Source organism: Octopus bimaculoides, chromosome 1, assembly GCF_046866305.1.
Source record: "Octopus bimaculoides isolate indiv1 chromosome 1, ASM4686630v1, whole genome shotgun sequence".
NCBI lineage: Eukaryota > Metazoa > Mollusca > Cephalopoda > Octopoda > Octopodidae > Octopus > Octopus bimaculoides.
The window spans coordinates 192,473,042-192,485,727 of NC_142928.1; the positions used below are offsets into that span (position 1 = coordinate 192,473,042).

At 35.0% G+C, this 12,686-nt stretch overlaps 1 protein-coding gene across 5 annotated transcripts in view; it reads left to right on the forward strand.

Moving 5' to 3' along the window:
- The window catches only part of LOC106884166 (protocadherin Fat 4), a 696,074-nt gene that overhangs the window by 563,463 nt on the left and 119,925 nt on the right, over window positions 1–12,686 (forward strand). For all 5 annotated transcript variants that reach the window (XM_014935404.3, XM_089364268.1, XM_089364281.1 and 2 more), the window contains one exon: window positions 2,290–2,388. In XM_014935404.3, the coding sequence (XP_014790890.1) occupies window positions 2,290–2,388 (99 nt within the window). The remainder of the gene's footprint in view (window positions 1–2,289; window positions 2,389–12,686) is intronic.

Sequence of the window (12,686 nt, forward strand, 5' to 3'; positions counted from 1 at the left end):
CTACAGCTGGATGCCCTTCCTAACGCCAACCACTCCAAGAGTGTAGTGGGTGCTTTTTACATGCCACCAGCACAGGAGCCAGTCAAGCAGATCTGGCATCGACCATGTTCGGATGGTGCTTTTTACATGCCACCGGTACAGAAGCCAGTCATGGGGCACTGGCCACAGCTACAATATTGGTTCTACTTGACTCAACAGGTTTTCTCAAGCATATCATATGGCTCCACTCCTTCCTCAAAGCAAAATAATTTATTAGGAGAGGCTAAGTTTTTAGAATAAAGCTCCTTCTCAGGTCATATAGACTCATACGGTTGGTTTCCTGAATTCTGTAGTGTATCTGTTTCCCTCTGGGAACTGTAGGAACACTCACTTTTGTCATCTGAATGGACTGGAGAAATATAAAATGAAGTGTTTTGCTCAAGAACACAATGTGCTACCCAGTCCAGAAATCGAAACCACAATCGTTACCAGCATCGCCTTACTGGCACTTGTGTCGGTGGCACGTTAGAAAATCATTCGAGTGAGGTCGTTGCCAGTGCTGCTGGACAGGCTCCTGTGCAGGTGGCATGTAAAAAACACCATTTTGAGCGTGGCCATTGTCAGTTCCGCATGACTGGCCTTCGTGCCGGTAGCATGTAAAAGCACCCACTACACTCTCAGAGTGGTTGGCATTAGGAAGGGCATCCAGCTGTAGAAACTCTGCCAGATCAGATTGGAGCCTGGTGCAGCCATCCGGTTCACCAGTCCTCGGTCAAATCGTCCAACTCATGCTAGCATGGAAAGTGGATATTAAACGATGATGATGATGATGATGATGAATTTTATGATCAAAAGCCCAACACCTTAACCATTAAGCCATGCACCCCCACTAAAATAATTTATTCTACTTTATAAACACTTATTCTCAATATCTGCTGACTCAGACAATTTCTAATTTCCTCTGAATCCACCGTTTCACTTTGCTAGCTGCATACATAGTGTAATGCCTTCGATGTCTCTAACAATCTTTGATGTGCCACTTGTAGCTTTCCCTGCTTTCATCTCTATAACTGCCTTACTAATCACACTTGAAGCCTAATCTCCAAAGCTGGTCTTTCTGTCCCACTTCATTGCTTTCTTCTTTTCACCGAGACTGTGAACAACAACACTTGCATCTGTGTCACCTCATACATCACTTCTTCCCAAATGACATCCTTGTTCATACCATCGCATTGCCTTGTAATTTGCAATATCATTCTCAGTAGTGTTCTCTAACACTATTATTAAATCGGTAGTAATGCACTAACTGTGTCATCATCATTGTCATCATCATCATCATCATCATCATCATCATCATCATCATCATCATCATCATCATCATTTTCATCTTTTAATTTCCCTTGTTATGATAAGTAATTGCTGCATTATCAAAATAATACCTCAGCTGTATCCTACATCACAGTTTTTTGTTTTGTTTTTTTTATTTTCATTCAATCTGATCAAATAATATTTTGATGTCATATTTAATATATACTTTTTCCTCCCATCATGAGAATGAACTCCAGATGAACTAAATATCATGATCTCTATGTAAGAAGTCAGTGCTTGAAACACTTGGACAGTATTTCATCTCATTGTTTAAATATCTCTCTCTCTCTCTCGCTTTGTTCTTTCAGGATTCCCTAATTATTTCTCTTACTTTTAAATTATTGAATCTTTTCATAATTGAGCTTATCGCATTCTTATGAAATGATTTGATTTATTTATTGACTACCACTACTATTTCTACTACTACTGCTGCTAATGTTTCTAAACACCATTATTCACTTTTTCAAAGAACAAAAAATACAAAATACTTATTATTCTTTCAGCAAGACAAAGAAGCTTGATGTCCATTAATTTCTGAAATTACTATCATGTCACAGTGTCTGAAATGATTGCCTCTCTCTCTCTCTCTCTCTCTCACTATATATATATATATATATATATATATAGACAGAGAGAGGAGTTTATATAGGTTTTTATGGGCAATATTTTAGTTATGAAAAATTTTAGTTTATAGTTCAAAAGTAAATGATAAGTGAACTTTATGAAATTTCTTTCATGTCCATGTATGGTGTGTGTGTGTGTATGTGCACGCGCATGCACACATAATGGTTATGGAATGAGTGTGCTAGGTTATTGACCATAATTGCTTTTTTCTGTGTATTTTACTTTGAGTTAATAAATAAGAATGATTTGAGCTAAAATAAATGTGCTGTTTTAATTTGATTAATTATGTCATTTTGTCCCTTTTCTACTTTTTGTCAGGGTGCATTGAAGGTTATTCGCAGTCTCGACGAGATTGATAGTCCTGAAGACCATGTACTTGTTATAAATGTGAGGTGTGGGAATAGCATTACTATTGTGGTAAGTATACCAACATTACCATTTTCCAAACTACCTGGCACTTTATCTATCAATCTCAGAACAGTGAAAGTTTAACCCAGCAAGATTTGATCCCAGAACACAGAGGACTGGAGCAAATACTGCCAAGCCTTTTATCCAATGTTCCAAAAGATTCTACCATTCTCTGCTGCTATAAATTTTTGTCAAGATCTATTTGCTGTAACTACTATAGCAAGCATTAAAAAGTATATACTGTTGATTGGTTTTTCAGTATAAATTTATAAAATACACTTAATTAATTTTATTTTATTTAATTTATGGTAGTTCATAGATATTGTCATCTTCATTGCTATCATGTATAATTTTAGTATGAAGATTCACATTGCTCCAGTCCACTCAGCTGTGAATGGGTGACTCTTCACTGAACTGGTGTTCTATTTAATGGGAATGTTGTGACCTCGGTCACTTGCATGCTTTTGAAATCAGGTCACCAACCCAATGAGTCCTTGGACTTAAAATGGTGTCCAACACTGGAGTCTGTGGAAAGCTGCTGCAATGGATAAAATGTTTCCTGATGAACAGAACCCAACATGTTGTGGTTGAGGGAGTCTGATCAAGTTCATCCACAGTCAGTAGTGGTGTCCCACAAAGTACTGTATTGGGCCCACTCTTCATTATCTCCATCAGTGACATAGACGTCATCAAACACTGTACACTGAAAATCTTTGCATAAACGGTATAGGAAACCAGCATGCTTTCAGTCAGATCTGTTTGCTGTTGTCCAATGAAGACAAGTTCAATTTGATCCAACTTGGAAAAGAGGATACTCTGAAACTACCATGTGCCCTTCCTTAGTGTCATCCAACAATACCAGAGACCTTGGAGTAATTGTTGATAACAATCTAAGCTGGAGTTCCCATGCAAACAGCAAGGTTGACTTAGCCTGCAAGATGTGCTCCTGAATTCTGAGAAATTTCTGGTCTGGAGATGCCTACATCATCAATCCTTCTCTACTCTATTTTTGTCTGACCCCACCTTGAGTACTGTTACCCACTGTGGTTTCCCCACACAAAGCAACTCATTATGAAAGTGGAAGCATTCCAGAGGTCAATAACAAGAAAGATAGATGGCATGACAGGCATTGACTACTAGGATCGACTAAAAAAACTCAATCTCTACTCTCTCCAACACCGTCGGGGGCACTACATCATTTGTGTGATGTGGAAAATATTCCATCAATATTGCACAAATGATGTTGGCATCAATTTTAAAATCTACCCAAGACTTGGCCTCCATGCTATCTACCCACTACAAAAATCAAACTCAAGACACATAACAACATCGTGGCACAACTACTTTACCTCAACCAGTCCAGTTCTCTTTTAATATTATACCAAAGACATCAAAACTTAAAACAGATCCCATAAAATTCAAAAGTTCACTGGACAAATTTCTTCAAATAATACCGGACCAGCCTCCTACACCCGGATATGTCTCCAACAATAATAACTTTTTTGCTAGAGTGAGCCATGGTGTCCCATATATGACTGAGGTGTGAATCATGATCTAAAAGTCTTCACCAGGTGGTGCTATTAAGTTAGACATGGCCTGGGCCTATACTGGCCGAAACTTATCTAAGTTTTATCTTAGAACCAACTTTTGTTAAATGCTTACAATATATTCAGGGATGAAGTTACTTAATTGTAACAGCTTCCATTGTCTACTTTTCCCTTTGCCTAGCTTGTGGAAAAAGTATGTTGAAACATGAATGAATAAACAGTGAGATATTGACAAAGGATACAATTGAAACATTAATTGTATGTCTGTGCACTCTCTGAAAACATTTGTGATATGTTTGAAAAAGTTATGGCTGAAATATAGAGCTGGCTTTTTGAAAAAAATGCTGTTGAAAGTAAGTTTATGAAGTAAATTGTCTTTAGATATTATACATGTACAATTGGCAAACCAAGCCCTGGACTCAGGGAGGGCATCTGGTCGATGGCTGATGATGTACAATTATTAAACAATAACACAGGAACAATTTTGAACATAACTACAGTTAGTCTTTTGTCACATCGAGTTTTTTTCTCTACAGCTTTCTCTCTGAATAATCACAATTGTATTGTTTGTCAGTACGTGATAGGGCTGGTCAGCTGCCTTCATTATTTTATTAATAATTATCAATAATTATAGATGACAATTGTAATTATACTATCAAAGCCAGGTTTGGATTTGATATAAACTTCCCCTTAAGTAGTATTTCCTCGATATACATAAGTCACATACACTCAGTGTTTCCTAGAAATAATGGAATATTGTGGATATAAAGTTCTATTGTGAATATAAAGTTACTTGTAATTCAATTGACATACTAGTAAATGGCGGATTTCATGTAATTATTTGAACTTATAATTTTAAAACTATTCTATTATGAAATAAATAAATAGTAAAAAGTATAAGTAAAATTACCTTCAGGTTTCATATAATGGAATTATTAACTGTAAAGAAATTCTCTATTAAAAGACTGTAATTTGATTTTTTCGTATCTTTTTTATCAGGTGTTAGACTAAAAATGGTTATAGCAATGAAAAGTATTCAGTCTAAAATAATCAAAAGAAAATTTAGTTATGTTAGGTCTCAACCACTGTTGATACTTTTATATTTTATTTCGGTTTTTCTTTTCTTTTTCCTCCCCCCCCCCTCCTCTAATATATTTTAGGGTGAAGGTGAATGACTTAGGGGTTAGAGTGTTTGCACTTGCAATCAAAAGATCATGGTTTTGATTCCTGGACTGGGGCTGTGTGTTGTGTTCTTGAACAGAACACTTCATTTCAGGCCACTTAGCTGTAAATAGGTAACCCTGCAATGGACAGATAATGTTTTGGCCATGGTCACTTACATGCCATATATATATATATATATATATATATATATATATATATATGATGAGCTTCTTTGTTTATGTCTACCAAATCCACTCACAAGGCTTTGGTCAGCCTGAGGCTATAGTAGAAGTCACTTGCCCAAGCTGCCACACAGTGAGACTGAACTCAGAACCATGTGGTTGGGAAGCAACACAGCCATGCCAGAGCACAGAGCTGGTTAAGGTATTTTATGGATGACCAGTAGTTGCCCATACAGGAAAGCTTCCCCTCTCATTGTCACCAAGGTTGATACTGCTTGGCACCAGTTTTATCACAGACAAACTCAAACGCTGCAGGGCATTCTGTTTTATACACTTAACAATTTCAAAGGTCCAAAAACCGGGGCTTGTTTTTTACTTGAAAGGATGAAAAACAATATTGACTTTAGTAGGATTTGAACTTAGAACATAAAGAGCCTCAACAAATGTATTTGGGTATTTTGTCCAGTGTTCTCATGGTTCTGCCAACCCACCACCTTTACTGACATTACCATAATATTTAGCTTAATAATGGAATATTTTAATTGTTGACATACAATAAAGATCATGGTATTTGATGTGGTGAATAATTAAGGAAGGCACCAGTGGGAGGAGAGAGATAAAAGAACAAAACTATTTCATCAGTTGTAACCTATGTCACTCGAATTTACATTATATAATAATTATATCTAAGATCAAAGGAAATTAGAAATAGATTGGATTTTTCTAATTACATCTTAAAACAGTTATGTTTTCTTTATATCAACAAACTGAAATCTAATATAATTAACAAATAATCCAAATACATTAATTTAGAGTCTATACAACATCATAATAATTTCTAACATTGGTACAGTATCATAAATTGTAGTGGGTGGGGGGATGTGTATACTTCATTAGATTGACCCCTAATAGTTGACTGATATTTATTCTGTCAACTCTGAAGGATGAAAGACAAGGTGAAGTTGGGCAGAATTTAAACTCAGTATGTAAAGGGACCTGGCTAAACTCTACAAAACATTTTGTTTTATGCCTTACCAATTCTACCAGTCGCTTCCCTTCTAAATATCATGATACTGCTTATTGTGTAAGTGAGTCTATGGATTTGCTATGTAATTATGGTCAAAAAGAAAGTTAGGTCCTAATGCAGATGCAGCAATCACCAGACAGCTCAGATCAACCCTAGCAGAGAGCACCATGATATCCCACCAAAAACATTTGTAAGCTTAACGCTTCTAAAAGTTGCTGGCACCATGTGCGAGCAAGCTGAAGTAGAACTTGTGAGACCTGTACGGTTTAGATAAATGCATTTCTGGATGTTATTGTAGCTCTTAACATTTTTCACCATTTCTCACTATTACAAATGTATTTCACTGTTCCATGCCTATAAAAAAATATGTATTAGCAGATAGACTCCAAAAGAAAATTGAAATCTTGGAGAGTAATTGAAGCTTGGAACTTAATATATTTCTAAAGGTATTGTATAAATAATCAACAGGAAATGCTAAAAGCAAACAGTCATGAACTCTACTAAATAAGCAATACAATTAGAAGTGGATACACAAGAAGCCTAGCATGATACCTGGTATCTGAGGTTGTATTCTGTATGCCATATATAACTGGTTCAGCTAATTCTAGCATACAAGAAATACAATGACTGTTTACTAACCTGAAGCTAGTTTACATATAAATGATATGTAGACTTTGGATGACTTTCCTCTTTTTGTGACCATCCCATCTTTTGGTGGAATATTTCTAACAGGTTGGGCATGTAAGAAACATGGATGCAAAAGACAAAGTTCTCTTTTATTTTCTATATACCAACAAAACAGACTTGTAGCAGTCTAACTGTTATGGTAATTCAATCTGAAATCTTCCAAGGAAAGTGATAAACCGGGGTGGGGTGGACCTTAAATCCATTTATGTAGCATGTGCTTGGCTCAGATGTACTGTTTTCACATTTCCAATAAACCTGTAGAAAATGGTGAACAGCTAAAGCTTAACCTACACCTTTCTATATTGCTGCAAGGAGTTTACTATACCTTTCTATATTGCTAAGAGATTGCAACTATTGAATCTGAAAACTAAAAACAGTTGTGAAAACTGAACGAGTATACAAAGAATGTCTCTGGCAAGGGACTGACAGAAACATAACTATATGCAAGTGCAAGATGCAAATGAGGTCTGTGTAATGTGTACACAAGATGCAAATGAATCTGCATCATGTGTATGCTTTGGTTCAGGTCAGCCTGTAGAAGGTGAATACGAAAGGTATTAGAATGCATGTATGTAAATATGTTTGTATTTTCATCTACCACATTTTCTCTGCTAAAACTAACCAATTTGTAAAGTAAAATAATTTATTAGAGAGTTCAGTTCTGTGAACTGCAGTTATGCAACATAATGAGTTGGTAAGTGTTAAGCTTACGTATGTTCTTGGTGTGAGTTCATAGTGCTCTCTGCTAGAGTTGATCCGAGTTGCCTGGTGATTGCTGCATCTGTGTTGGTACTTCATGGCTGATCTACTGCCCTTACCTTTGGATCTGCACTTGTAAGATATATGTTCCAAGGGGTGACAATTTCAAAGAAGCTATATCTGGCCAAATGATAAGTCTGGGTGTTAATGAACATTTAATCTATAATTGTAAATCCAATAAAGTATATTTTGTTGGCCTAATGATTATGGATTAAATGTTTGTGTGTGTGTGTGTGTGTGTATTTGTATATATATTTTTCATCATCATCGTCATTTAACATCCATTTTCCATGCTGGCATGGGTTAGACAGTTTGACAGGAGCCAGCAAGCCAGAGAGCTATACCAAGCTCCATTTGTCTGTTTTGGCATGATTTGATATGGCCGGATTGCCCTTCCTAATGCCAACCACTTTACACAGTGTACTGGGTGCTTTATATGTGGCTTTTTACATCCATGCTGCTGCCACATATAAAAAGCACACACATATTTAGTCAAACCCATGCAATTATGGAATAACAGGATGTAAAAATAATTGTGATGATGTATGTTTGTATATATGTGGTGGGTGCAGGAACACATTTACATATATATGTTTGTATGTATATATATATATATATATATATATATATATATATATATATATTGAGCGTGACCATTGCCAGTACCGCCGGACTGGCCCTTGTGCCAGTGGCACATAAAAAGCACATATTACACTGTTGGAGTGGTTGGCATTAGGAAGGGCATCCAGCTGCAGAAACTGCCAGATCAGATTGGAGCCTGGTGCAGCCTACTGGTTCGCCAGTCCTCAGTCAAATCGTCCAACCCATGCTAGCATGGAAAGCAGACGTTAAATGATGATGATGATATAACCAGTACAGATATTTATTTTTAGGGAGTTCTTAAAAATAAAGTGTATTTACTTTTATTGTAGAAAAGTGACTTAGTTTTGAAGTCTCAGGTAATGGCATTTAATAGTTTGATAGTGAGATTAACATTGACAGAACTTTGTATAAAATAGACAGGCATGTATACATGCATACATACATCCATCCATCCATACATACATACATACATACATACATACATACATACATACATACATACATACATCCATACATACATACATACATACATACATCCATACATACATACATACATACATACATACCTACCTACATACATACATACATACATACATGCATACATGTGTGTACATGTATATACCCACTCATGCACACACACAGAGTGAATCTCTAGCATAACTAATACACAAATTCATTTCTTTGCCTTTGACATTTTATTTTCAGTAAAAAAAATTCTAATTGCAGTGAAAGTTCACTTGTCTCTCTTTAGTTATTTTCTTATTCTGATTTTCCTTTTAACTTGTTTATCTCTTAACTTTCTTATTTAAGAAACTTTCAGTTTTATCCGTCGTCTGTCAAAATATTTGATAGATGACATAGATTCATTTCCATTTCTTCTTAATCACTTGTCATAATATTTAATCTTTAGATTTGTTTCAAGTCAATTTTAACTTAATCTTTTACTGTTCTACTTTTTTATTTTTTATTTATTTTTATAGTCTTCATTGTGTTTGCATTAATTTTTCGGGGGGTTTACTGCTGCTATTAAGTATTTGTCATTTAGTTACTTCAAGCATGATAATTCCTTTATGATAAACTCCATTTAATTTACAAGTCTGTATGTCAGCCTATAGCTTCTTCTTTTTTTTTTTCTTTCTCTGTAAATCTAATTTGTACACAATGAGATAATTATTATTTGGTTTTCAATCTGCACTCTACTTTTTCTGAAAGTTCTCTAAGAATTTGTTGAAACTTTCTGTATTTTTCTAAATCAGACTAAACCATGATAAAATACTTGAGGTTCAAATTTAGATTTTATTCAAATTAATGTTTAAAATATCTATATATATTTTCTTTTTTAATTATTAAATGGTTTCATCGTCAAACATATACAATGATTCATATGTTGCGTTTAATGGAGTACATAATACAAATTTAACACTAATTTAAAATCCAAGAGCTGCAGCTAAACACGCCATTTGGTCTGGGGTGAACAACCCATTATCCTCTCCCCTCATCTTCCGCTGTTTGGTGAGATAGTTATAGTTGTTGGTTTTTTTCGATAATTTGGATTTTTATACTTTTAATGTTTTATCTTTTCTTTACTTCCTGTGAAAATATGTTTATAAAACATTAAATTTTCTGGAAAAAAATTTTACATTAAAATATTTATTTATTTATCTTGGTTTATCTTTGTATTTTTAATTCTGTCACTTCATAACCATGTAGTGCCAGGTTCAATGTCATTGTGTGGCACCTTGTGCCAGTATGTCTATGGGGTTAAGTGGAGGCGCATGGCTTAGTGGTTAGGGTGTTGGACTCATGATCATAAGATTGTGGTTTCAGTTTCTGGACTGGGCAATGCGTTGTGTCCTTGAGCAAGACACTTTATTTCACATTGCTCCAGTCCACTCAACTAGTAAACATGAATAATCCAGAGGTGGATGCACCACAGAAACCGGGAAACTGTCTCTCTGAGTCTATATGACTTGGGGAAGGATCTTTTTTTATCCACATTGTTAAGAAGGTTCCTTGACAGTCAGGTAGTTCAGAGTTTGATTTCAATGAGTAGCACCTTGCACAGATGTCTTACAACACAGCCTTGAGTCAACCAAACTTTTTGAATGAAATTGGAAGCTGTAGAAACCCTTCAGAAGGGCTTCATCTGTTTTGCAATAGTAGACTTAATCCATCACCACCACTTAATTCATGGATTTAACACCACTACCTCACTCATGGATACATTAGCATAGTAATACCTGCAGCAAATATATGGACCAGGCTTTTGCTCCTCATTTCAACTCTTCAACAAGTGGTTGGATTAGTAGAATTGTTAGTGCTGCAGTTTTTTTTAGTTTTTTTTCATTCAGTTCCCTTTATATCCAGAGTTCAAATCCTACCAAAAATCATACCATCTTAGTTTTCCTGGGTTGATAAAATAAAGTATCAGCCAAATAATTGACTGATACTGGTGCCTCCCAGATTTCTTGCAGCAAAATACTACAATGTTATGGGGGGGGGGGGGGTTTGGGGGGGGGGGGGGGTTTGGGGGGGGGGGGGGGTTAACGTATTCTTTTCAACTATCTACAAACACAGCCAGGCTGAAATAATTAATGCATTCTTCCAGGAGTGAATAAAAAACTTGAAGGGGTGGGCCCCTTACATGCTAACATGGGCCCTCATATATGGATTCTAATGGCACAGGGGCCCACTTCCCATCGGGCAAGCTGACAACCTGGCCAGTCCGCCACTGCATGTGAGGAGCAATGACCCCATCACCACCAGGTGTTATTAGTTTTGATAGACATTGTGTTTGGTGCAATCTGACAGAAGAACAACAACAGACGGAGACAGATGGCACTGGCCATCTTAAAACTTCATATCTGAACTAATAGACTGCTAGGTTATTCCAAATGACAAGATTGGTAACCTCCATGTCCTGAATCTACTCCACAATGTTTCAATGAGATAAAAACAAAATAATTATAGAATTGTAAAGGTGATAGAAGAGAGAATAAAGATATGAGGAGGAGGGAGAAGGTATGAAAGGATAAACAAAGACAAACACAATCACATAATTTGAAAGACGGTTAAAAATGTATATAATACAGTTATAGTAATAATAACACAGTTTGGTTTTGTGTTACTTTGCATGAAATGTGTGTTTGTTTTGTGTCACATTGCATGAAATGTGTGTTTGTCTACAATCATATCTGGAGGTTGGTTGTGTTCTCACCAAAGAACATGAATAAAGAATATTTAATGCATTCATTTCAATGGAAATAGTTATTTTATTTGAAGGATATTTTATTCTTAACATATGAGCAAAGAATTTTTCAAACTTTAGAAATATAGATTTTCTTATCAATCATTTTCCAATAAAGGGATTTTTTTTTTTTTTTTTTTTTTGAAAGTTTGCTTTTTTGAAAAATTTTCAAAAAATTCTTACAGGCAGATGTTTTTAGCATTGATTATCCTTTTTTTTTTTTTTGAGGACATTTAAACATTGATTTGGTGTTTGTTTACATTATTTATTATTTTACATTATTTATTATTTTATATTTTTATATTTAAATAATTTGTCTTTGGTGTGTATTTTTATTGGAGAAAAAAATATACAATCAAGCTTTTAGATCTTCAAAGAAAGCTTTCTAACATCTTCTGCATTAATTTGAAAAAGAAAATGTATTCCATTAATAAAGCCCACCTATTAAGGAATGTACTGGAACTCGGGTGTTAGTAATAATGGAGAAAAGGGTGGAGAGAGAGAGAGAGTGTGTGTGTGTGTGTATGTGTTTGTGCATGGAAGAGACAGAAAAATACAATGTATGTGTATGTGTGAGATAGACAGATAGTTATTTAATCTAAACCATATCTAGCTTAAACATTTTATCTATCCCCATGTTTCATTATATAGATATTATATGCATAGACATTTTCCACTTGTTTTGAGAAGATTCCATATCCTTTTATTACCATTCTCGATGTCGGCTTTAAAATACCGGTTTAGTGTAGTGAATGAATACTACATCAGAAACATATTTTTTCCTCTTCTTTTCTCAGTACCAGTTTGGGATGTATATATAATAGAACATAGAACTAGTTCATTCTCACTTTGCTATTAAATGTTTCCATTGATAAATCTCACAACTTTTACAAAGGCAAAACATAAATTATATTGAAAATATTTTTATTGTTCTTATAAATGTTTAGCTTGAAAATTGGCAGCTGCTAGACACTTGCAGTTTTGTTCTATGACTGAACAAAAATGGAAAGCATTCATCACTATACAACTATACATACATACATACATACATATATATATATATATATATATATATATATATATATATTGTG